Source organism: Andrographis paniculata, unplaced genomic scaffold, assembly GCF_009805555.1.
Source record: "Andrographis paniculata isolate CXL003 unplaced genomic scaffold, ASM980555v1 Contig36END, whole genome shotgun sequence".
NCBI lineage: Eukaryota > Viridiplantae > Streptophyta > Magnoliopsida > Lamiales > Acanthaceae > Andrographis > Andrographis paniculata.
In genome coordinates, this window is record NW_026137569.1 from 2,358,271 (window position 1) to 2,382,823 (window position 24,553).

Here is a 24,553-nt window from a genome sequence, read left to right on the forward strand (position 1 = left end):
ACAACAAGAACAGTGATAACAAATACTATATACATATTCATCTGCCAAAGCCTCTCTGGCTATTTGTACCCTAAAAATTTACAGTATGTTTTCTACATGTTTTTAAGCTTTTATTTGGTGGTATTCGTCAAAAGTTACGTAGCAAAAACCAACAAATTAGCTGAATTAGAGTTGGATCAAACAGACAAAAAAAAAAAAAAAACCTGGAACATAGCCGTGGATCAACGAATCGTGGCGTATCGAAGGAGCTTCGGATTTCTCAAACGTTTGTTTTCCAAAAACCTCAAAAGCGTTTCTTGCTGCCGGAGTCGTCGCATCGGGATATTTGGACGTTTTGTCTCCCGTATGGATCGGAGGCAACAAATATGGTCATATTTCCTACACATGGCCTTCGACATGTGCGACAACCACTCCATCGGTACTATATTTACGTATGTAAACAAAAGCATATAGCAAAATAAACATATATATACCATTTAAGGCCAATTCATAAACCCGATTTACAACAGCAGAACATTTTTCATATCATATCATATAATATAATATAATATATATATATATAATATAGTAGAAAAAGGCATATTATATATATATATATATGCTTCATCTAAGGCCAAATTTGTAGGTCTTGCTGGGCTTGCAAAAGAAGTTAGCGTCTCCCCCAAATCCACACTTGGTTCGATATCCAGGGTAGTCCTCAAGGTTGAATTCCACGGCCTCCATCAGACGCAGCCTGTGCGAAGAAGCTATTCCCTCCACCTTCCATTCTTCATGGAATCCGTTCGTCTTGTGAGTTATGTGAATCTCACCATTTTGCTTCACCATCTCCTTCGCGTTCTTCAGGAACAAGCTCACCAGCCGCCGGTGACGCCTGCACCATTCATTCGTTCCAACTTATATGATCTAATATTTGTGGATTTATTTTTTTTTACAGTTGATTATGGAGAATATATATTCACCGGAGCTGAGAGTCGCGCGGCAGTTCTTTGAAGAATCCGGCGAAGGGGAAGTTGAATACTATGCGGTCGAATTTTAGTTTGCCGAGCAGTTGGTGGCCGGCGAGTTTGGTGGCGTCGACGCCGTGCATCACCGTGCACTTCCGAACCCGGAGCTCGTTGATGTTGGACGCAGCGCCGTCATAATTCTTCTTCAGGAATTCTGAAACAATTTTGATTTGGGGATTTCGTTAAATTAGGTTTTAGTTAGGATATGAAATTAAGCGAATGATGATTAATGGAAGTTTGTTTGATTGATACGTACCTAGGGAGTCGAGCGAAGTTGCGAACATGTTGGGGGCGGAGATGAAGGCGGCGGCGAGGGAAGCTGAGAAGGAGAAGTCGCCGTCGCCGACGACGAGGATCCGGTGGCGATTGCAGTAGTGTTTGATCCACCGCCCTCGCTCCACCGTCGCTCTTCTCTCTATAATAATCACCTCCGCCGCCGCACTTTCTTTTCCTTTCCCCTCCGCTGCCTTCTTCTTCTTCCTCCTCTTCTTCTTCGCTGTTTCCTCCGTTTTCGCCGCCGGCGGTGGCTTTGCCGCAGCCTCCGGCAGCCGGCGGCTTACATTTGCAGGCGGACTAATTTCCTGAACAAAAACAGACGATTCGACTGTTCTCTCATCGTAAAGAGAGAGCCAGTAGGCTATGTCTGGTATCGACACTATCACCGGCTCCGGCGGCTCCCCGCCGGTAACAGAGGAGTTTCCAGCCGCCGGAGAACTTTCCGGGGACGTGTAGTATGTGGAGGAGGCGTTATCAGGGTGCGAAACAAGGAGGTTTTGGATCCCTTGCATAGAGTCAGTAACCGGAGAGTCTCCGGCAGCCGGCGATCTCTCCGGCGACGAGGAATAGGCAAAGGAGCCATTATCAGACGGAGAAACGATGAGATTTTCGAGCAGCGAAGGTCTGTTGCTTGGGTACGGCGGTGGAATTTGAACAGGCAGAAGAGGATCTTCTGCTCTCGCCGGCGTAGAGAAGAGACCGACGAATCTGCGCCATAGGAACTTTACGGCAGCTCTGCAGTAGGCAAATATATTGAGAGAATCTCCGGCGCCGGAGGAGCTTATTCTGGAAGAAGGGTTGCGGCGGTGGAGATTTGGATAATGGGTGTGACTCCAGCGGAGGTAGGGATTGTGCCGGTGCCGGTCATCGTCATCCTGAGATTTTCCGGCGAAGAAGCGGACGACGGCCTGGAAAATTCCCATATTTGTTTATCTGAATCAGAACGAGGAGGAATCGCAAAAATCAGGTCATTTCTGCATTTCATTTCACGGGCATGGGAGCTTTACTTTCTATGAAAGTTATTATTATTTTTTATTGGGAAGGAACATTGCCGCCAAATTCTCTACTGCTGGTGGTTCCATGGGACTGTCTAATATTCTTTCGTAACAAAACCAAAAGCTCGCGAATAAATACACTTATAACTTTTTCATGGGAGAGGTAAAAAAATACATATGGGATTTTTTGCGGAATTAATACTCGCTCCATTCAATTATGTTTTCATTTACTTGGCACAAGTTTTTAAAAAAATACTCTCGCCTCCGAAATATTTACCCATTTGGGCTCTGTGCACAAATTTAGAAAAAATAAATATTTTATTAGAAAAAAATAAAATAATGGAGTAGTTAAAATTATTTTTAAAAATTTAATTAAAAATTAAAAAAAATTGAGAGAAAATATAATAAAATGAATGATATTTATTGTAAATAAGTATTAGATGAAGAGTAATAGTTAAATTTTGACTTTTTTTACTTTTCTAAATATAATAATGAGGTAAATTTTATGGACAATGATAACAAATTTGACAGAGTAGTAAAAATATAAATTTTTAGTTTTAGGATAAAAACATAGTAAAAAGTTATACTCCATTTCGTCTCATATCTATATATTTATTTGCTTTTTGTACGGAGTTTTAGAAATATTAGTATTACATTGAGATAAAATAGAAATAAAAGTAAAATGATTAAATTAACCCTATTAGTATTGTATGATATAAATGTATGATATTTGTGTAATATATTATAAATTGGAAGGATATTTGTAATGTTAGGTAGATATTACTATTACTAAAAACGAAATATGAATACTTTGTTATGAAACAAATTAAAATAAAAAAATAGAGAAATTGTTAAGGGACGGAGGAAATATTTTTTTAAAAAGAATAAAAATAAATTTAAATGACAATCAAAAAATAAAATAAAAATAAATTTGAATGAGAAATAGAGCACTCAATTGATTTCTATAAAAAAAAATATAATTACATGTATAAAATATAGATATGTCTTGTTGTCTATATTTATTATGTGTACAACATATTAATATGTCTTAAAATTAATTGTGGTATATGTTTTGTGAAATTATATTGTGTGTGATATTTTTATTGTATTAATATACTCTCGTCTTATTGGAAGGGTGATATTTATTTTTTGCACGTAGATTTTTGAATATTAGTATTATATTGGATTGTAGTAAAAAAGACAAAAATACCTCTATCAGTAAAAGTAATTTGTGTAATATAATGTAACTTGAAATGGTACTTATTATGTTAGGTAGGCAGTACAATTACTAAATTATGAAATGATAACCTTATTTTGGGACAGACGAAAATAGAGAATGGTAACTTTTTAATGGAATAGGGGAGTATATCATATGTTGTTTTGTCTGTTAGCAACACACAATGCTGCCTTTTTCATTGTATTCTTTCATGGTGTGTTTGGTTGTGGTTTGAAATTGATTTGAAACAAAATGTTAATTTGAAATTTTACTTAAATAGTATTTTGATATAATATATTTTTATTGAAAATTTTGTAAAATAAATATTGAGATTGACACTTAATTAAGAAATTATATTGATACGAAATGTAAAAGTATTTTTAAAAGACTAAAATAGTCATATTTTATGTAATTATTGTGAAAAAATAAGGATAATTTGGTAAAAAAATAGAGAATTTGTTAAAAAAATAAAAATTAGACAGACAAAAATGACAAAATTGGCTACTCCATCCGTCTTAATACAATACTCTTGTTTACCATTTTTGTCCGTTCCAAACAATAGTCTCATTTTTATAAATAATCGTATCACCATAAAACTATCAATGTTTTTTTATTATTATTATACAACTGTCACTACTTTTTACACTAATATACTCACAATGACAAAAAAATTATTTATCCTTACTTTTTACCAACTACTAATATTATATCAATATTCATTAAATTTCGTATCAAATATAATAAAATTATATTTTTTTGGACGGAGGGAATATTATTTTTTAAGAGAGAGAGAGAGAGAATTGATCTATATTTGATATTGTAACCAAATAATAAAAATATTACTATAATTTTTGTTTTTAGATGTTTGGTATTGTGAAAAATATTAGTATTGACACAGGGTGTCTTTCTTTAAGAGAGTTTTGAAAATTTGAGTATGAGTTTCGTTTTTATTTAAATTTTGGGGTGAATTTAAATTTGTGTGTTTTTTTTGTGTTTAGATTTTGGTTGAGCTCGAAGAGTTTTGAAGTGTATTGATTTGATGATAATGAATATAATAATATAAAATATTTATTAATTTATATTATTTAATTATAAATTTTATATTATATTTGCATATATATTTTATTAAAATTTTATTTATTTGTATTATAAACGAATTTATATTAAATATTAAAAATTTTGAAATAAAATAGTTATAGAATAAAATATAAATAAATATTGAACAAATATTTTAAATATAAAATTAATTTTTAATATAATATACAAATTTAAAAAAGTAAATATTTAATTTATTTTTAAGAGAAAAAAATAATAATGAAAATGAAAATCATGATTAAAAACCGTCAGAAAAACACACCCTAATATTTTTTTTTACTTCAGCTCAACTCAATGCAATGGAGTTCCATCACGAACGTCCCCGACACTGTTCCACACTAATGTGTCGTACAGTAACTAAAATTTCAAAACAGATCGCACAACACAATTAGAATTTCTCCAGATCTCACACCGAATATGATTCTAACGCAAGGCGATCGGATTCGGAGCAACAAATTGATTAATTAACAGTATCATAAAGCAAATCGAGTGTCCATACCTTTTTATCATCAATCAATCAACGCGCGACGATCACCTCATCGATCGATGTTCTTCAACTTCGCCTCCTGCGCGCAGGTACGAAGCCGACTCTAATTAAAATTGAAGCACAGGCGTAGCAGATCGATGGAGATGAATTATAAAAAAAACAGAGAAGTGATCGCAATTAATTCACTCAGTTGGGTAGGGTAATCATGAAGGGAATGAAGACTAGTGCGAAGACTTATAAAGGTGGGGGTATGTTAGTCATTTCGGTGTGGTTAGCTGCCACAGTTTCTCCTGGAATTTGAAAAGTAGGCAGCGATGGCGATGACGACGACGAAGACGTGACTTCATTTCCGTACAATATATAGTCGTCCTCTAAATTATAAATTATGTTGTTAAAGTCGCGCACTAGTGAATAATAATATTAATAATTACTTTATTTATTTATTCTCTTTAGAAAAAGTGGTGGTTATTTTATTCTTTAATAAATATTTTTTCTTAAAAAAAAATCAAATGTATATATATATAAATGTAAAAAATTCCATAGAATTTGAATAGTGTTCTTTATATTGTTTAATAAAGTGATTGGGTTTGTGCTTTGTACGGAAAAGAAAATGAATGATATAATTCTATAGTAAAATAAAATAATATACTTCATCCCTCTCTTTGAAAATAAAATAATATACTTTATTCCTCTTATCGAAAAGTTACCATTTTTAATTTTTATTCGTATTAAAATAAAGTTATCATTTTTTAATTTAATAATTGTACTACCTATCTAATATAATAATAACAAGTACCCTTTCAATTTACATATTACACAATAGGAGTATTTTTTATTTATTTGTATTACATCCAATAAACAAATGATATCCTTCCAATGGATGATGAATATTTTACTTTTGATATAATATTTTAAATAAAATCATTTTAAATATATTTAAATTATATAAAACAAAAAAGAATTATAAATAAACAATATAAATTTTTTTAAATATTTAATTAGAAACAATTTTGAACAGTTTTAAATATTAGATAAAATGAGTATATTTTATTTAATACTGAATAAAAAAGCCGATCAAACACATCTCATATTATTGAATAAAATAAAAATCATACGATTCAACGGTGCAATGAATTACGGTCGCTGCTGAATATCCATCCGTCGGCGCACAGTCTGCGATCCATCGACGGTTTTCAATCTTCTCTGAGTAGATTCAATTCTCTACTCGAAGAAATTGATCGCGACGGAATCTATACGATCGAGTGAAGCTTTCGAAAATCAACACTCCGAAAATGGTTGATCGATGGAAGTTTTAGTGTTTAGTGCAGAAATTCGAGGGGGACGGGAGCAACAAAGAGCACAATCAAATTATTTGCAAACAGAACTTGCAGAAACAGGAGTAAGTTTAGATGTATTTTACCTCGGAGCACCGTCGATGGATGAATCATCGATCTGCAGGAGACACAAATGTTCGATGGACGATGGATCACCGGCGGCAGATTGACAGAAGCAAAGTACTGAGAGAAGGTACTCGAAAGCGGAGAGAGTAAACAAGGAAGGTGCGGTTAATTATGCACAAATACAACAGGTAAAGCAATTTTCTATAGCACTGTACATGAAGACTTCATGGCGAAGACTTGGAAAAAGCCATTCTAGTGACCGCTTTTCTTCCGTGTGCTGCTTTGATTTCCAAGTCATTGAAATGTTAGACAACGACATAAAATACAGTGTACTTCTCTTAACTATTTCACTCTTCATTTCCTCGATTCGATTGCAATTATTTGTTTAGGGGAACTATTGAATACACAATACAGTATATACATCTAAATTATGTTTTGGCGAACGATCCGAGTACAAATGCATAAGATTATATGGTAGGGATGATGATGATATTATGTATTTATGTACGAGAATCACATGTAAACTTGTTACAGAAGGATTTAAGCACAGAAGATTCAAATCAAATTAGTTATTTAAACACAGTAGAGGTAATCAGATGGATATATATGCATTGCTGATTAATATTTGTATCCTTTCTCGTAGAGACTCTGGGAGGACAGATCGGTGGCGGCGGCGGCGTCGGTGCCGCCGTACTTCCCCAGTGTTGCCTCCGAATTCGCCTTGCACCTCACCAAGAACGCGGCCTGTGCTTTCTCCACATTCTCTGCCTTACCGGACCATATCTTCAACGTGCTCTGCTGCAGAGCTCGTCCGAATGAGAACGACAGCGTCCATGGCGTCAGCACGTCCAGCTTGTTCATGGCGTTCAGATTTAAAGTCGCCTCTTCCTCGCTTTGCCCGCCGGACAAGAACACAATTCCCGGCACAGCCGGTGGCACTGTCCTCCGCAGTGCCGTCAATGTGTACTCTGCAATCACTTCTGGAGCAACCTGTGGAGTATGCATAAAGCTTCATCAGCAAGAAGAAGATGATGGTACAATCACATAACGTGTATATATACACATATATATATGTATATATAGGTTACTTTGGCGCTGTCGGAGCCGGGAGTGACCATGTTGGGTTTCAGGAGTGTCCCTTCGAGGAGGACATGGTGATCATTGAGCGCCTTGTAAACTGCAGCCAGGACGGCTTCAGTGACCGCCGCGCATTTCTTGATATCGTGGCTGCCATCGGTAAGGACCTCGGGCTCGACAATGGGGACGAGGCCGTTCTCCTGGCAGATAATGGCGTAGCGGGCCAAGCCCTGGGCATTCTGTTGAATGCTCAGTTCAGAAGGCTCGTTTGGACCGATCTTGAGGACCGCTCGCCACTTGGCGAACCGCGCCCCAGCCTTATAGTACTGCTGGCACCGTGTCGCAAGCCCGTCAAGCCCCTGAGTGGTGGTCTCACCATCAGTGCCGGCAAGCTCAACGGTGCCCTTGTCGACCTTGATGCCGGGGACGACATTATTGTCGTGGAGGACATCGACAAACGGCTTCCCATCCGTGGTCTTCTGGTAGAGCGTCTCTTCGAACAGGATGACGCCAGAGAGGAAGGAGAGTGCCGAGGGGGAAGTGAAGAGAAGCTCGCGCAGCGCCTGGCGATTTGACTCGATGTTCTCGACGCTGATGCTGGCGAGACGCTTTCCGATGGTGCCGGTGCTCTCGTCTGCCGCCAGTATCCCCTTCCCCGGCGTGGCGATGTACTTGGCAGTCTTGATCAGTTCATCTCCATCATGCGTAAGTATTGTTAGCGTTAATCAATTAGATTTCATATATATATATATGTATCAATGGAATAAAGAAGCCATTTTTTCTTACCAGCATACTTGCCTACGAATGCAGACATGGTCGATGATGAGAAGAAAGCCTGCAATGGTCGATGATATTATAGTTAGGAAAAGCAGTTTATATATATACATATGTATATATAATACCAGAGAAGCCTGAGGAAGAAACAACAGGGCGACACGTGTGACGAGAGTAGCCTGAGGAAGGTTATCGGTTATCCTCCTTAACGAGTGATCCCTCTGCCTTCTTTATCCTTCTCTCTGTCATTATCATCAATGCAAGCTATAGTATGAAGAAGAAACCAACCCCATTTATGATCATAGCAAAAAAATACAACTTTCAGTTAAATTACGGCGATATTTATATATATATAAGTTTCATTTCAGAATTCCAAAAAATCAAAACTCCAGATTCACTGGCAAGCTATCCATGCTCGTCTCGTTTTGTTTATTTTCAATTTTATTTCTTTCCCGTTTGTGGCTGGTGATGTTTTTGCAGATCGAGACGTTGTTGTCATTGTCGTTGCCGTTGCTTGTCAATCGTCGTCTGTGCCGAAGTATCTGTCGCCAAACTCGCCCATCCCTGGAATCACCCGGTAATCTTTATTCAGACCGATTTCTATCTCAGATGTCACGATCTTCAGCCGGGGGAAACGTTTGCACACCACATGTACTCCTTGAGGTGCCTGAAATTAACAATTTATCCAACATTCTGCATGAAATTTATTCAGGTTGTGAAGTTCTTGGAATGGATCACAGATAGAAATGGATAACAGCAATCTTACTGATATTAGATTGAGGAAGATAATGTTTGGCTCAGGAACTCCCTTCTTGATCAGCAAAGAAATTGCTTGGACAGCCGAATTCCCTGAAAATATTTGACATTTTAAGGAAACAAACACAATGCTGGTTTTAAGAACATATATAAATATATGAACAGCGCAGACCTGTGCCGAGAATTGGATCCAACAACAAGACGTGCCTATCTGAGATGTCGTTGGGAAGTTTTTCGTAGATCAGCTGCCAGACATAGAAGTTAAATCAAGAGCCTAGAGGAAAAGGCGTCGAAATTTGTGAAGGAATAGGCACATGGTGTGCTTACTTGTTGACCGTTGTCGCCCTCCCTGTGTATAAGAATTTTGCCGATCTTTATTCCCTTGCAGCATGCACGCAGCGCATTCTCCATGCTCTCGCCACTACAGAGGTTCGAGATCATTAGCAAAAACTGTTGAGGGAAACAATGGAGCTGCTGAGTGATATGATCTTACACACCTTCTGATAACAGAGACGCCGCATAACCTCTTACAGAAGTCTACTCCGGTGTAAACAGATCCTGCATTGATCGAGAAATTTCATAGGTACGCGATACAAGTTTTGGGAGCCCTTTTAAAGACAAAAAAACAGAGATATGGACACGGATCTGATGGATACAGTTGAAACATTCAAGAATAACCAAATAGTAGAGTCGTAGCTCAAGCATTCCAGGGCATTGAGACAGGATCTATTTAGGCATCAGGGCAGAGCATAGAACAGAAGAGAACATCATCCAGAATGTCTGAGGACTTACCAGTTGGAGTGATCACCTGCTTTTCAGTGAACGGGAGATGGCCCAGACCGTGTTCGACAACCTGAGGACAACGAAGAACATGCCTAAATAAGAAAGCCAAGCAATGATGGCTATCCAACCATAGCTCGTGACAGTCGTAGAAATAGATACCTCTTAATAAAAATAAACCTACCAATCGGATCAACCGATCAGAGTAGAAGACGAAGTCATGTTTCGTTGTTTGGGCATCGCGGATAAGGGTGTGCATACCCCGGATCTGGATTAGTAAAGATGAGGACCAAGAAATGGAAAATGATTAAGGTGTATCGAGTCGACAAGACCGTAATGTTAAGAGATGCATCCACAAATTAGCAACATGAGAAGAATACCTGAAAAGTTGATTGAATAACATATAAATTAGGATATATTTTACAAAGGTTGTGCTGGCCAAGCTTGGTCCGAATATGTTGAACAATCAAGTCGACAGCGACATCGTTGTCTCCTCCCCGAGGGATGATAATGTCAGCATACTTCTTTGTTGGAAGTATAAAATCATCGAATGCGGGCTTTACAAACTTCGAATACTGCATTCAAAAATCAAAACGATTAGAACACCAAGCAGATCGAAGAATATCATGTCAAGCATTGAAAGAATTTAAGATAATGAAGAATGTACAGAAACAAAACGATAATGGGAATAAGTTTGGGTCAGCAAGTTAAAAGTTTCACCTCATTATGCCAAAAATCGAATGGTAATTGTAAAATCACGACGATTAAACTACAGAGTTGATTTAGCAAAAATAAGTAGCATTCGACTACCTGATCAAGAACCGTAGCAATATCTCTGTCCTTCTCTACTGTGTCGCGCTTTATTCTCCTCGCCAGGCGTACATCAGCATCTGCACTGGAAATTGGAAACTGTGAGAACAAAGAAGACCGGTATGTAAGATGAAAAGTCACACGAAGTTGACAGGAAGAGGACAAAGCAACATAGAGATCAAATTAAAAAACACAGAATCATAACATCATCCTCTATTGTTTCGACAAAGTAAAGTATCTAGCAATCATATAATATTTTTATGTAGAATATTTTAAACTGAGGAAGCGTGATAACTAGAAACATGTATGAAGTTCAGATATATTATCGAAAGGCTTCTAACAGAATGACAATGATATGCTACTAATGGAAGGAAGAGAATAAGAAGAACCTGTATCGACAAAAATCTTCATGTTCATAAGATCTCGGACACGCTGATCGTGAAATACAAGTATCCCTTCAAGAATAATGACATCTGAGGGATTGACCTACGAAATCTAGGTCATAAATTTCAAAATGGAATGAAAAAGCAAAGAAATGGTGAACAAGAGCAGACAGAATTACTCTTCGAGCTGGAAAGACTTCATTTTTATAACTTTTGAAATCATATAGAGGAATATCCACTGCCTGAGCATGCTTGAGTCTTTCCATGGCACTTAGTAACTGCTCGGTGTCGAATGCATCTGAAAAAACAAACTTGTCAGAAGGCAATGAGGCAATAAAAGCAGAAGCAACAGTTCAAGCACAATCCTAAGAAATATACTATAAGTTGTGTTATAATCGATTGAGAGGATAGTAATGCATGCTCATAAAGAGATAAAATTTGGATCAGCGAACGAATGTGTTCGGTGAAAAAGATCATTGTAAACTCAATAATCAAACCAATCTTTAACTAATACCAGATATTATCATCCCATCAATTAACAAAATTTATTGAAACATAATCAAGAGAAGAATTTTAAATGAACTGTTGCTCTCTTACAACTGAGGAATGTCAAGGAAAAGGATAAGACCTCAATATTTGATATAATACGCACCAGGATGATCAAAGTTGTACTCATGGACCTTTTTAAGTTCGTCTGCCTTCAAATTGTGATAAAAGGAATCCTGCAAAACATGAAATGGATACTTCATCGGACAGAAAAACAACATTTGAAAGGACCTAAAGTTAAGTTTTGAAGAAAGGATGCACTTTATATTCTACGAGGAGAAACCGATCAATGTTTGCAACTTTTTCAGTTTACACTAAAAGATTTATTGTATCTATGCATTAATAGTGGTCATCTTGATAAGCTATAAATAATTTGATAAATGAATATATGCAGGTAAACTAACTTAACGTAATATTCTGAGAACTTATATTATATGAACATGTATTTCTTGTCTTATTTAATGAATCAAAAGAGAGATGGCGATACCTGATTAACAAGTACAACACGCTGATCACGAAGCTGTTTTATAATCATATCGCAAACTGTAGTCTTTCCAGATGCTGAGCCTCCGGCAACTCCTGAAATGCAGCAGCGTGTTCCAGAGAATTAACATGCAGATGCAGCAGTTACACATTCACAAAAATGAAATTGATGCTTAAGATGCGATGCTAGAAGGAAAGTTGAAAAATGACTCAGTCGAGAGATGTAGATTTAATCACATATGAATATCCCTAAGAATAATAAGGGAGTAACAGTGTTCCATATATCGTCTCTGCAGCATTGTAAAAAGCCATTATTCGAAAAGGTTATACATCACATGCACAATTTCTATACCCTCAAATTCCTCAACAAAATTGCCAACAAATACGACCTTCAGTTCACTCAATAGTTGCTACTAACATGCAATAAAGTTGTGCTACATATTTCCAAAGCTAAACCCTGTAGATAAATATTGGCACCACCATACGCGTTTTTATGTTCGATTCATGTTCAACAGATCATCACAAAATCATGACAGTTAATTTATGCTTCTTATTATTCCAAGAAGATAAGATGCTGGGACTACCAATGAGAAAGGGCTGTTTGACATTTTCAGCAGGGGCAGTCGCCCGGCCTTCCACTGCAGTGCATGAATCTCTGGATCCCAAATGAAATCCCGAAAAATGAACCCCGGAAGCATGTATCATTTCTTCGACAGTTTGTGAACCCATTTTCAACTGCACAACCAGCAATAATTAGTTGCCAAGAATGGATAGAACATCACATCCTAAACTAGTTCCAAATGTGTATAATTTCCTACAAAATGAAAATTCGAGGACTCAAATCTAAGAACCTTGTAATACATGATTTAGTTCCAACAACAACAAGAATCAAAACTTGTACTCTTTTCATGTCAAGCTAGAATCAATCGACCATACAAATAACCAAATAATTTCTGAAGTATTGAAAGTACAACAACAGCAGCAAAAAAAAAAGGGAAAATGGAAGCTCCATCATTGATTCTCAATGAAGAACTACACAAAGCTACTCTTCAATGGCAGCCATTATGCATATACATACCCAAATTACCAACAATGAACAGAAAAAATCCACTGGATGCAATAGATCGAAGATATCAATTTCAACACCAAAAAAAAATTGTCCATAACCAAAAAATTAGGACTCCATAAATTCATCTCACGGACAATATCTAAGTCTCAAAATAACAAACAGTATTTGAAGACTTGAAGAATACATACAGTAGTGGAATTGCAATGCTAAACTGCCATGAATGATCTTCCCTACCACGTCTAAATCTAATCCTCCCCCAACCTATTAGCTACCGCCTTCCTCGAAATTAAAAACCTCTGAAATTAATCCAATTACATCATCAGAAGTGATCTATATAATCGAAGCAAAAAAATCATCCCCAAAGAACAACATTAACGAGCATCCGGACTAAAACATGACATTCAATATAGATACACATTGAGATCCATTATCAATGCGGTTTCCACCACGACGTACCTAACGGGTACAATCCGCCAATACTTGACCCGTCTCGTACCTCAATATCGTCCAGACGGAAAAATTGAGAGAGAGAGAGAGAGGGAAAGAGGATGTGGCGTGCGGGGCAGGAATAGGACGTATTTATATAGAGCGAGCCGAGGTTTGTGGGTGGCCATAAATGGGGATTTCAGAATTAGCGAAATTACAGTTGCGCCCATCTCCCCACCCTCGAACAATTCACAATTCGCCAATCGCCATGCTAATCTGGTTTTGTGCGTCAGCGTCACTGCAACAGCGATGCTCTATCTGAGAGTGAGAGTGAGAGCGAGAGGCGATGAGGCAACCATGGCTCTAGGAGAGCTTTCACCATCGCTGTTTTTTTTTTTTTTTTTTTTTTTTTTTTTTTGTGGGCGCCATTTCTCAAATTTGATTGGTCCGATTTTGTACCCTGTTTGTTTGGATTTTGTTTTCCGTACGGTGAGTATCGACTTGGAGTTCTCTACTGTTTTGTAAGATCACGGCCGTCCATCTTGTGGTATTAGATCTTGCTGACACTGCAGCCGTAGGATCATAGTAGTACTTGTTTGCGGAATAATAAAATTAAGTAGAATTTAATACTCTAATATTTTGTGTAGAAATAGTTCGTCCTAATTCCTAGGTATCGTTATTTTCTTTTTTCTTTTTTTTTGGATGACTTTTGGTTAATTTAAATTTAAATTAATAATAATAATTCCTTCTATCCTAATTAATATATTTATTTATTTTAATAAGAATAATCACCATGTATTAATAACATATTTTTATATTTCATTTAAAAATTACTGTCTTATTTTATAATTTATTTATTTACTTTTAAAAATAATTCTAATTAATATACTCTCTTATAAATTAATAGATAAATAATAGCTAAAGGTAATTTAAAGATATTATTTTGATTTTTAGTATATTAAAAAATTACAATATTTTATTAATTAATAAAAATATAAATAATTATGATATTATTTTATACTCTATATATATATGAATTAGTTATATATATAATGATATATTTATAAAAATTATTTTTACTATATTACTTCCTCCGTTCCAAATACAGTGTTAAACACGGAATTTTAGGAGAGATATAATTAGTAGATAATTAAAAATGTATTAGTGAAAATAATTATTCTATTAAATTAAAGTGTATAATTATTTTTCAAAAAAGAAAAATGACATGGCACGTGGTACGGACAGAAAACGGCAACGTGGACATGGTATGTGTGACGAATGGAGTAATAAATAAATATTTTTAAACAAGATATATAAAAATAGTAAACTTGTACAATTAATTGGGAGATGGAGTTATATATATATATATTATCTTATTATTTTTCCTAAATTTATGTCGGTATAATAATTTTAATAATTTACTTTTTATTGAAAAATTACCAATAAAATATGTGTGTTTGAGTTGTGGTTGAGATTTTTTTTTATTTATTTTCATTTATTTATTATTATTAATCAATTAATAGAAGTGCCATAGGCCGACAAATCAAATTAATGAGGTTTAAAATTTGAATCAATAATTTTAACGTCATGGATTTATCCAATATCATTAGATTTTTTTATCTTTATTTTTTTCGAGTTGGTTACGAGGAAGATTAGATTATTTTTTTCGAATTCGTTATGAAATACAGTAAAATTATACTATTTCAGTCTGCTCGGATGATTTCATTTATTTTTGCGTATTGATTTTTTATATTAATTATTATATAAAAATATAGAATAAATTAAGAAAAAAATACAAAAATAATTTTATTAATATTTTATAATATTTTTATTATTAAATACAATGACGCAATATAATGAAACCTTGAAATAGGATGAAGTAAATATTTTCTATTTTTTTCTCCAACCCTAACTTTCAATTTATTTCGAGTAATAACAGCAAAAAAGTCGAGTGATAGACATAGGTATGTCAGCGAACCACGCCCCTATTGCCCATCCGCCTGGATTGTAGTATATACTCATGTGATTTAGATACATATTTTTACTAATGTACAAGAATATAAAATAAAAATAAATTAAGTTAACAAATGCAAAGGATGTATTTTTTTAAAAAAATATATTGTTTAAAAATAAATATTTTTTAAAAATATTTTTTTATGTCTGAGTCAATTAATAGATAATTAAAAATATATTAATTATTTTATAATATAAATAATTATAAATTAAAATTAGAATAACTAATTAATTTAATTAAAAATTTAAAAAATTAAATTTAAAAAATTAAAATGAAATTAAATGACATGCGTAGGATGGAGGGAGCAGTTAGTATGCATTTCAGCACAGTACTATTTTAATGAAAAATTCAATATTACATGCTCAATTCAAATTAAAATAAAAAATGGAAAGAAGCACCTGGACCATATTCCCAAACCCTTCTGTAGGGTTTTGGTTTTTCAGATCCTACACAGCCAAACATGGCGTTCTCTCCCGCGAACATTATCCATGGAGTTCCTCACAGAGTCTTTCTGATCCCCTGGTTAGTATATTCTTCATCATTGGACGGGTGATTTACTCGTCCTCGTTTTGTATTTTTCTGTCAACACTTCAAATGACAGTCAATCGTAGTATGGTATGGTCATTCAAACATTTGGTTTTAGGGCAAAAATAAACGGCATTACTGGCTGCTCCACACAAGGGTGGGATTACAGTAGTTCGATTCCAGTGAGATACACGCCCAAAAAATCCCTAAAGAACTCAGATAAAGAAATTACTTCTTTGCCGGTGAAGGATTGGGGTAAAAGGCACAATGTGCCGGAGTCGAATGTGCAGAGACTCGATGTTCCCGAGAATTTAAGCAGCAGCTTCTGCGATTTGGAATCAAAGAGTAACGGCGCATCCCTGTTTTCAAATATTAGCAATGAGTTGAATTAGGGTAGGGGAAGTTTACTCGAGAAAATCTTATATAAGTTTTACTTGTTACGTGTGTATATTTCCAGATGTAAAAGGAAAGATGGACGGGGATCTGGTAACCGTGAAGGAAGATTTCCCTGAAAAGCCTGAGGAGATGGCTGCGGATAATGGTAAAAAAATCGGTGGAATTCAATCTGCGTACATTCGGCAAGATGTGGAAAAGCTGGCCATAGAGTTACTCTCTTCAAGGTTGAGTGATTGCTGGATATATAATGGTTGTTACTTTGAAATAAATAGATGTCTTCTGAGAGCTTATATTTCCCCATTTACTTGGTTCGGCGTGTTCTTTTAAACACCATGTTGATGAACAGCTCTTAGTTGTTTTGATTCTACGTTTAAGGATTGTGAGGACTATCTAGTTATGATTAAGCTAAATAATGATTCCTGATAGAGTTGAGTAAAGAATTTTTGGTTCATATGCAGAGACAGATGATGAATGTTGGAGGATTGAGGTAATACACACACACACACACACACACACACACACATATATATATATATATTGGCTAGAACTGCTTTGAAAGAACTTTATTGGAGCAGAGTTTATGTTTATATGCTGTTAAAAATTGTGAGAATCACATTTTGTGAATGCCCCCTTGATGGAGTCACCATCTGTTGAGATCTTTTGATAAATTTCAGGATTCGTACTCTTCTAAGTCATAGGACTAACTGACTAAGTTTTAGATGCGCCAAGAAACAGGACATTAATCACTGCATTAGGTCTTTGTAACAATTGTATGCACTAATACAAACAAGAGCTTCTTTCTTCTGGTGATTGTTTCCATCCATTAATTTACTCGCTTGATGATGGGTTGTCGTCAATTTTTTTTTTCTTAGATCTAATTATTTGCTCCTGTTTGTATCTGAGTTAAGTTGCACAATTTCAGAGCTTTTACTGCTTTGGAGCTGAGAAAGAAACTTAGAGGAAAGAGATATTCATCTGATATAGTTGATGCAGTGGTAACTGAGTTCAAGATCAGGTGCATATCCTCGATTATGTTTTTCCTTCTCTATAATGTTTTTGAGGTTGCTCAAAGAAATGTTATCTTGCCTTTACACACCATCATGCTATTAGGATTTCCATGGATTTTACAAGGCAAATTACACGTCGATGTCTTTTATCCTAAATTACATTACCAAAATTAAATGTAGCTGTATCACTTAAATATCTATGCCTAATTCTTGATTCTTGTTTATAAGTGCAGGGGTTTGATCAATGATGGTTTATATGCAGAAGCATATTCACGGTCAAGATGGTCCTCCTCAAGCTGGGGACCTGGGCGAATTAGACATGTAAATATAAATCTATATTACGATACGAATTTTTATCTTGGCTATATAATTGCATTGTTTCTAAGTTTTCTTTTGCTTTTTAGAATCTATATTAGAAGAAGATAGGCTTTTTAGAACTTTTTGTGAACAAGAATTGCATTGTTTCTAAGTTCTCTTATAAATGATCTTCTCTTTGAAGAAGATCAATAACTTTTTGAGCTAACCAGAAAGCCTTCCCACACATTTATTAGCTTTATTTATCAATTAAATGTTGGTTTTAAATTGCAATTTTAAGTTTTTGATGGTAGTTACTGTCTAGGTTTGAAGATGCCTTGCATTCTTAAACCAATAGCTTACTAGGACCTTCTATTAGATTTAAAACTCGGTAATGATAAGTTCGTAGTTGGAACTACCTATGCTCTTATTAGCTTTGAGTTGTTAACCCACTTAAATTTTGGCTGTTGATACTTTTAACTGAAATAAAATACAACGTGCAACCATCATTCGAACATTTCACTGTTTCCCAAATGCAGTATTAATCTTTAACTTAATGTATTATCTCCTATTTTCCTACTTAGGAATTATTCAAGAAGGGAGTGCGCGAAGCAGACGCAGATAAAGCCATAAAACAAATTTTTGAGAATGATGAAGAGGACGATAGTCTAGATCCAAGGATTGCTATGTCAAAGGTTTCTATCGATCAGCTATATTTTAAGGCGGCAAAGCAGTGGCAGCAGAGTAATGGCGCGCCACATGAGACACGAAGGACGCGGATAGTTAGATGGCTCCAATACCGTGGCTTCAATTGGAGTGTTACTAAATACATATTAAAGAAGCTGGAATCCGAGAAAAGCTAATGCTCCTGCCCCGAGCAGGATCGCCCATCAGAAAGCTACGCAAGCATCAGACAAATCCACATTCATACAACAGGTACAGTAACCTTCTTTAATGCACTTTGCTTTCAAAGCTTTTGCTCATCTCCCTCCCTAATCCCCTTTCTCTCTCTACCTTTTTAATTGTGGCCATGATAAGGATAGATAGAACATTTATACACATTATATATATGTAAAATACTGTGTTGCACGTACAGTGCTTCTGATATTTATAGTTGGGAAAGGTGAGTAGGACCCCTCTTCTTTTCCCCTACTCAATTGTTGGCATTCAAGGCCTTTGTCACTCCTTGAGGATTACTTTTTTGTTCTATTTATTGCTTCTAGGGTTCTTTATTGCTCAAAAAAGTGTTCCTTTGGGCATCACATGGAAGAAATCTTACATTGGAATCTTATAGCTTTTCTTGCAATAAAGTTACAATTGCAGTAAAATGATACACAAGGGTGAGGGGCATTGAAGGAATTTCACTTAGCCTCCCTCCAATTCTTAGCTTAAGCAGCAACTGGTTTATTATTATTACACTCTACAGGACTAAGAACAGCAGAAGGCTCCCTTTGATTATACACAGTGAGATCGATCACTTGTTTGTTCTACTCAATTCGTGAAACCTTAATTACACCGAGTCGTCGGAGAATGCTCCGAACGAGCAGCTCGACGACCCGTGTGATATAACTTTTTTAGGCGGCAGCGACGACCTGGGAGCAGAGGCTGTTAAGCCCCCTTTCGAGAAATCGCTGTCGGATCTTGTGTCCACGCCGCGTATCTCTTTCAGCATGGCCACGACGTCCTTCATCATCGGGCGATCGTCTGCACGTGTGCTCAGACAGAGGAATGCCACAGCTATTGTCTGCAGCATCTCGTGCATCTGTGGATCAGCTCTCCCCCTCAGCCTCGGGTCCAGAACGTCGACGGGGTCGCGCTTGCTGTGCAAGTGGTCGCGGACCCATTGAACCAAATGTGTCCCGCCCGGCAACGTCGGGTCCAACGGGTGCCTACCTGTCAGGACCTCTAACAGGACCACTCCGAAGCTGTAGACATCACTCTTCTCCGTGATGCGTTGCATGGAAGCATGCTCTGTGTCGAAAGCGACGATTTTTCTTAGAATTCGACGGGATAATCGTTCGAATCGTTCGATGAATCGTTTTAAGAGTAAGGTAGAAATGTGTGTATACCTGGAGCCATGTAGCCATAGGAGCCTGCTAGATGAGGTCTTTGACTCTGTTTCGAAGAATCGAAGTTCCCGTCTACACCGTTGACGGGCCTTGCGAGGCCAAAGTCAGCCAGGTACGCTTCCATTCGGGGCCCTAGTAGAACATTCATGGCCTTGACGTCCCCGTGCATGATCGGGGGGACGCAGTCGTGGTGCAGGTAGGCCAGGGCATTCGCGACGCCTGTGATCACATCGTATCTCAGTTCCCATTCGGCGCCTCGCTTCCCAGCTCCGTGAAGAAGCGAGCTCAAGCTCCCGTTAGGAAGATAATCGTAGAACAACAGTTTTAAAGCCCCGTTCGAACCCCAACCTAGAAGGCGCACGACGTTCTTGTGCCTGATCGTGCCGAGAGTTTGAATCTCGGAGGTGAATGCTCCGGATTCTTCCGATGACCACATCTTCTTAACGGCTAGCGTCACCCCGGCTGGGACTGTGACCTTGTAGACGACGCCCGAGCTTCCTGTCCCGATCACGTTCGAGGATGTGAGGCTTCTCACTATGTCGTCGATTGAGAATTCTAGCTTCTGATAGAACGTGATCTCCCAGGTATCGGATTCCATTGATTTGTTATTCGCCACTCGGCTCTTGAGCAGCACGTAAACGGCGAGAAGCACGAGTACTATGCTCGTGCTGACGAGAATCGCCATTGCTAACTTCATCGTAGTCTTGGCATGTCTCGAAGGATCCATGCCGTCAGCCGGAGTTTTGACTCCGCCTGAGAGGTATAGGTCTTTGTTTCCGGCGAGGTCGCTGAGAGGAAGCTTGCGAAAGAACGGAGTACTGGGGAGTTCGCCGGAGAACGAATTGAAGGAAATGTTGAGGGCGACGAGGTTCTGCAGGTCTTTGAGGTTGTCGAGTTTCCCGGACAGCTTGTTGTAAGAAAGATCAAGGATCCCTAATTTGTCGAGGGCTGAAAACGCAGCCGGGATTTCACCGGTGAACTGGTTACAGCTGAGGTTGAGGGAGATTTCTAGCGATGGAAGCTGGCCGATTTCTTTCGGTATTTCACCCGAAAAGCCGTTGCTCCCGAGGTCCAGCAGTTGCAGCCTACTGCAGGAGATGATCGCTGCCGGAATTTGGCCGGAGAGCTGATTCTTATTGAGATTAAGCTTGGTTAATTCGGAGAGAGAACCGATGCTGGAGGCGAGGGGACCGGTGATCCTGTTGTCGGAGACGTCAACGAACTGTAGAGTCGCCGGAAGAGTATCCGGCAAGGCGCCTGTCAGCGCATTCGAATGGAGATCAAGAAATTCGAGGCGTTCGCAGCCTGATATCGACCGGGGAATTGCTCCGGTGAGGCGATTGTTGCTCATGTCAAGGAAATTTAAATTCTTCAACGTTCCGATTTCGAATGGAACAGTGCCTCCCAGCTTGTTGTCGTTGATCCTGAATCGATACAGGTTCGTGCAGTTGCCGATGTCCGGTGGAACAAAACCTGTAAGATCATTCGAAACGAGCAGCAGTTTCGTGAGGTTTGTTAGCCCGAAGATCTGTCTCGGAATGGTGCCGGAGAGCTGGTTGTAGGACAGATCAAGAGCTTGGAGATCTTCACACCGGGATAAGGATTCCGGGATGCCGCCGGTGAGGTTGTTCTTCCAGGCGAAAAACAGGGTCAGGCTCCTCAATTTGCCAATATCGTCGGGAATTTCGCCGGAGATGGCGTTGTTGTCGAATTCTAGGTGGGTTAGGGATGTGCAGTTCATCAGCTCCGATGGGATTGTCCCTGTCAATTGATTAACACTCAGCTGGAGTTCCTCGAGCCTGGAAAGTCCTCCGAAGCTCGCCGGAATGTTCCCTGTCAATTGATTTTCCGATAAGTCTATGACTTTTAGATTCCGGCAGGTTCCGAGCTCCGATGGAATGGCGCCGACGATGCTGTTTGCCCACAGCAGCAGGCTTTCGAGATTTTTGAGCTCCCCAATTCGTCGTGGAATCGGGCCTGTGATGGAGTTCTGGTACAAATACAAGCTCTGTAGCTCGGTGCAATCGGCGATCTCCTCCGGAATGGCGCCGGAAAGCATCGACGTATATATTGCTACAGTTTGAAGCTTTTTCAGCCGGCCGATGGACGCCGGAAGTCTGCCGGAAATGCCGGTTTCCGCCAGGCCGAGCACCGCCAGGCTGCTACAGTTCCCAATTTCCGGCGGCAATTCACCATTGAGGTCCTGATTCCCGCCGCCTCTCAACGTTTCAAGATTGCTCAATTTCCCGATGCTCGCCGGAATTCCGCCGCTGAGCTGATTGTCGAAGAGGATGAGATGCCGGAGGCTGGAGAGATTCCCGACGTCCGACGGAATGGCGCCTTTAATAGAATTAGTATTGAGGTACAAACTCTGTAGCTTCCCGAGCCGGCAGAGCTCCGGCGGAATCTCGCCGGAGATTTCGTTATCGCTGACGTCGATGAAAACCAGTTCCCGGTAGTCGCCGAACGCCGGCGGGATGGGGCCGCTGAGGTTAGCCGATGAGAGAATGAGAGTGTTGAGAAAGGGGAGGGGCTGAAGGCCCGAAGGCAATGGGCCCTGGAGGTTGATCGACTTCAACTGAATCTTGTCGACATGGCCACCGGAGTTGCAGGAAATCCCAAACCAATGGCAGGGATTGGGTTGGGAAGAATTCCAGGAAGAAAGGGCATTGGTGGGGTTTTGCAGAGTGTTCTTCCATGCTAGCAGAGCTCGGCCTTGCTCATCAATGGAGTGGCAATTATCCAAGAAGATGAAGAAGAACAGGAGGAGGAAGAAATGGGGATTACTTAGAGGTGCAGGCATTGCAAGAAGAAGAAACAAGACAGAGATGGAGAAGATGAAGATGAAGAGTAATTGGGGGGAAACGAAAGCCCATTTCTTGTTTTTGTTTATAGCCAAATGGGATGGAAATTAAAGCCAGAAGATCTGGATCCAATACCCCATTTGCTTTCCCCATCTCCATCTCCATCTCCATTACAATAATAATAATTATTACAACAACATTAAATTATCATTATTTGTGAACAATTAGGTGGATCAACACTAATAATTTATAGTAGAAAATTTTATAATATGGGCACTACTAGGCTACACTTTCGAACTGCATCTGCTGTTGTCAATGCCTGTCCAGGGTAAGCTTTTTGGATGGTAGCTTTTAGAATCCACAAATACCATTTCTGACTGCACACAAAAATGGTGGCTTTTTGTAATTGCCTCAACCCTTTATTTTATTTTATTTTTATTCTTTTTAAAAAAACAAAGAATTGTTGATGATTAGCAAGGGGGCATTGAATGAGTGTAGTTACAGTGGTGTTAGTCTTTTCAAGATGAAGAAAATTAGTTGCTGTTTCTTTATTTCTTATTGTTGGGATTTATTTGGGGAAGTTGTGGGAATAAATGTTGTTTAATCATGGCCATGTTATCACTTATCAGCACCACTATTTGCTTTGTTTTATTACCACAATGGACCACAAGAAGCAACCACCTAATCAATGTTTTGTCTTCTCTTTTTTATTTACTTCAAACTCAGTTCTCAACTTCTACACTAATTAGCAGATCCCATCTTGGCTCTTAAATCCACTTTTATTTCCCAATGCCCTTTTCTTATTTTTGCCCAAATTTGGATGCCCTTTTCATTATTTTAGTGGAAAAGATAATAATAATAATAATAATAACAATAAGATATGTAAATATACAGTGAGTGGCATTGGGATCTGAATCAAGGCATTCTTTGTAGTAATTTTTAATGGAGAATATGTAAGAATGGAGTAGTGAAGGGCACATGGCTTAGGAAAGAATTAGTCACCATATTTACCATTTTAATAATGTAATAATTCTAACATGCTGTCTGGACTTTGCCTCTATGTAAAAGGGATTTTTTTTTTTTTTTGTTAATTTAATAAAATCTTCATTTGTTTGATTTCTGCCATTTGGATTAATTATTGATGGTAATCACTCATTCTTCTTGACAAAGAAACCAAAACCACTATGCACTATGTGTTAAAAATTATCCCAAGACAGATCCAAAATTATATAAAACCCCACTGTCCAAACATTCATTTCTTGGCAATGTAAAACTTTCTTGGAGATTGAAATTTACCAAGAATTTCAGACATTACTTATCAACTAATTTCCCCATTCCATTTAAAATACTTTTTGGAAGAAAAAAAATAAATTGGTGTGGTCAAGTAAATTTAGCCTTTTTAGTTATATTAACATTTATACTTTATATGGTCTATGTCAATGAAAAAGATCACATTTTTAGATTCATGTCTAAAATTTGAAAATAAGTTTCTATTTCATCCAATTAATACTCACAAGTACATTAAATTTTTAGACCATATATCATTGTATGTTATTTATGTTACAAACTTGGTATCAAAAGTATTATTGTTTTTAAATTTTTTTTGTATAGAATAAATTTGTGAGCACAAAATGAAACTCCCAATCTTTTCACCTCTCCCATGTAAGCAGAATCTGTACAAATTTAGAGCTGATGGCAACCTGAAATACAACACTTACTGCAAAATATGTATATATATATATATGCAATCATCATCAATAAAAGAAAAACATAAAAATAAAAATAAAAAATAGAAAGGGCCAAGAATGGAATGTAATAAAGTGAATCCGAGTGAACATTTAAGCCATGAGACAAACACAACACAGCA

At 37.5% G+C, this 24,553-nt stretch overlaps 5 protein-coding genes across 6 annotated transcripts; 1 reads left to right on the forward strand and 4 right to left on the reverse strand.

Moving 5' to 3' along the window:
- Nucleotides 1-450: 450 nt before the first annotated feature.
- Nucleotides 451-6,797, reverse strand: LOC127249505 (uncharacterized). Of its 2 annotated transcripts, XM_051272316.1 has the most exons (6): nucleotides 6,494-6,797; nucleotides 6,189-6,323; nucleotides 5,086-5,152; nucleotides 1,261-2,213; nucleotides 960-1,158; nucleotides 451-871 (listed from the first exon to the last, which is right to left on the reverse strand). In XM_051272316.1, the coding sequence occupies exons 4-6, from the start codon at nucleotides 2,201-2,203 to the stop codon at nucleotides 604-606; spliced, it is 1,410 nt and encodes a 469-aa protein (XP_051128273.1). In that variant the 5' UTR covers nucleotides 2,204-2,213; nucleotides 5,086-5,152; nucleotides 6,189-6,323; nucleotides 6,494-6,797; the 3' UTR covers nucleotides 451-603. The 2 variants fall into 2 exon arrangements, with proteins under 2 accessions (XP_051128273.1, XP_051128272.1); XM_051272315.1 differs by lacking the exon at nucleotides 6,189-6,323.
- A 143-nt stretch (nucleotides 6,798-6,940) lies between these two features.
- On the reverse strand, nucleotides 6,941-8,600 carry LOC127249507 (fructose-bisphosphate aldolase 5, cytosolic). Its single transcript, XM_051272318.1, has 4 exons — nucleotides 8,453-8,600; nucleotides 8,337-8,385; nucleotides 7,562-8,244; nucleotides 6,941-7,463 (listed from the first exon to the last, which is right to left on the reverse strand). Exons 2-4 carry the CDS (start codon nucleotides 8,362-8,364, stop codon nucleotides 7,092-7,094), a joined length of 1,083 nt encoding a protein of 360 aa, XP_051128275.1. The 5' UTR covers nucleotides 8,365-8,385; nucleotides 8,453-8,600; the 3' UTR covers nucleotides 6,941-7,091.
- LOC127249506 (uridine kinase-like protein 3) lies at nucleotides 8,599-13,958 on the reverse strand. The gene is made up of 15 exons (XM_051272317.1): nucleotides 13,608-13,958; nucleotides 12,667-12,817; nucleotides 12,087-12,178; nucleotides 11,706-11,775; nucleotides 11,233-11,351; nucleotides 11,060-11,156; nucleotides 10,671-10,750; nucleotides 10,241-10,435; nucleotides 10,045-10,128; nucleotides 9,873-9,933; nucleotides 9,578-9,638; nucleotides 9,408-9,501; nucleotides 9,253-9,325; nucleotides 9,091-9,173; nucleotides 8,599-8,991 (listed from the first exon to the last, which is right to left on the reverse strand). Exons 2-15 carry the CDS (start codon nucleotides 12,809-12,811, stop codon nucleotides 8,842-8,844), a joined length of 1,404 nt encoding a protein of 467 aa, XP_051128274.1. The 5' UTR covers nucleotides 12,812-12,817; nucleotides 13,608-13,958; the 3' UTR covers nucleotides 8,599-8,841.
- A 2,012-nt stretch (nucleotides 13,959-15,970) lies between these two features.
- LOC127249806 (uncharacterized) lies at nucleotides 15,971-18,970 on the forward strand. The gene is made up of 6 exons (XM_051272812.1): nucleotides 15,971-16,113; nucleotides 16,235-16,461; nucleotides 16,574-16,736; nucleotides 17,435-17,527; nucleotides 17,753-17,840; nucleotides 18,398-18,970. The coding sequence occupies exons 1-6, from the start codon at nucleotides 16,052-16,054 to the stop codon at nucleotides 18,674-18,676; spliced, it is 912 nt and encodes a 303-aa protein (XP_051128769.1). The 5' UTR covers nucleotides 15,971-16,051; the 3' UTR covers nucleotides 18,677-18,970.
- A 118-nt stretch (nucleotides 18,971-19,088) lies between these two features.
- Nucleotides 19,089-22,735, reverse strand: LOC127249805 (leucine-rich repeat receptor-like serine/threonine-protein kinase RGI4). The gene is made up of 2 exons (XM_051272811.1): nucleotides 19,883-22,735; nucleotides 19,089-19,784 (listed from the first exon to the last, which is right to left on the reverse strand). The coding sequence occupies exons 1-2, from the start codon at nucleotides 22,683-22,685 to the stop codon at nucleotides 19,324-19,326; spliced, it is 3,264 nt and encodes a 1,087-aa protein (XP_051128768.1). The 5' UTR covers nucleotides 22,686-22,735; the 3' UTR covers nucleotides 19,089-19,323.
- Nucleotides 22,736-24,553: the final 1,818 nt, after the last annotated feature.

Coding starts and splice junctions, on each gene's coding strand:
- LOC127249505 (XM_051272315.1), bottom strand. CDS start 2,203: ATGGGAATTTTCCAGGCCGTCGTCCGCTTCTTCGCCGGAAAATCTCAG. Junction 1,159..1,260: donor AACTTCGCTCGACTCCCTAG/GTACGTATCAAT, acceptor AAATTGTTTCAG/AATTCCTGAAGAAGAATTAT. Junction 872..959: donor CCGCGCGACTCTCAGCTCCG/GTGAATATATAT, acceptor TGAATGGTGCAG/GCGTCACCGGCGGCTGGTGA.
- LOC127249507 (XM_051272318.1), bottom strand. CDS start 8,364: ATGTCTGCATTCGTAGGCAAGTATGCTG. Junction 8,245..8,336: donor ATTCGTAGGCAAGTATGCTG/GTAAGAAAAAAT, acceptor CGCATGATGGAG/ATGAACTGATCAAGACTGCC. Junction 7,464..7,561: donor CCGGCTCCGACAGCGCCAAA/GTAACCTATATA, acceptor CATACTCCACAG/GTTGCTCCAGAAGTGATTGC.
- LOC127249506 (XM_051272317.1), bottom strand. CDS start 12,811: ATGGGTTCACAAACTGTCGAAGAAATGATACATGCTTCCGGGGTTCAT. Junction 10,436..10,670: donor TTGCTACGGTTCTTGATCAG/GTAGTCGAATGC, acceptor TTTTGAATGCAG/TATTCGAAGTTTGTAAAGCC. Junction 9,502..9,577: donor GGCGTCTCTGTTATCAGAAG/GTGTGTAAGATC, acceptor GAACCTCTGTAG/TGGCGAGAGCATGGAGAATG.
- LOC127249806 (XM_051272812.1), top strand. CDS start 16,052: ATGGCGTTCTCTCCCGCGAACATTATCCATGGAGTTCCTCACAGAGTC. Junction 16,114..16,234: donor AGAGTCTTTCTGATCCCCTG/GTTAGTATATTC, acceptor ATTTGGTTTTAG/GGCAAAAATAAACGGCATTA. Junction 17,528..17,752: donor GTAACTGAGTTCAAGATCAG/GTGCATATCCTC, acceptor TTATAAGTGCAG/GGGTTTGATCAATGATGGTT.
- LOC127249805 (XM_051272811.1), bottom strand. CDS start 22,685: ATGCCTGCACCTCTAAGTAATCCCCATTTCTTCCTCCTCCTGTTCTTC. Junction 19,785..19,882: donor CTATGGCTACATGGCTCCAG/GTATACACACAT, acceptor CTTTCGACACAG/AGCATGCTTCCATGCAACGC.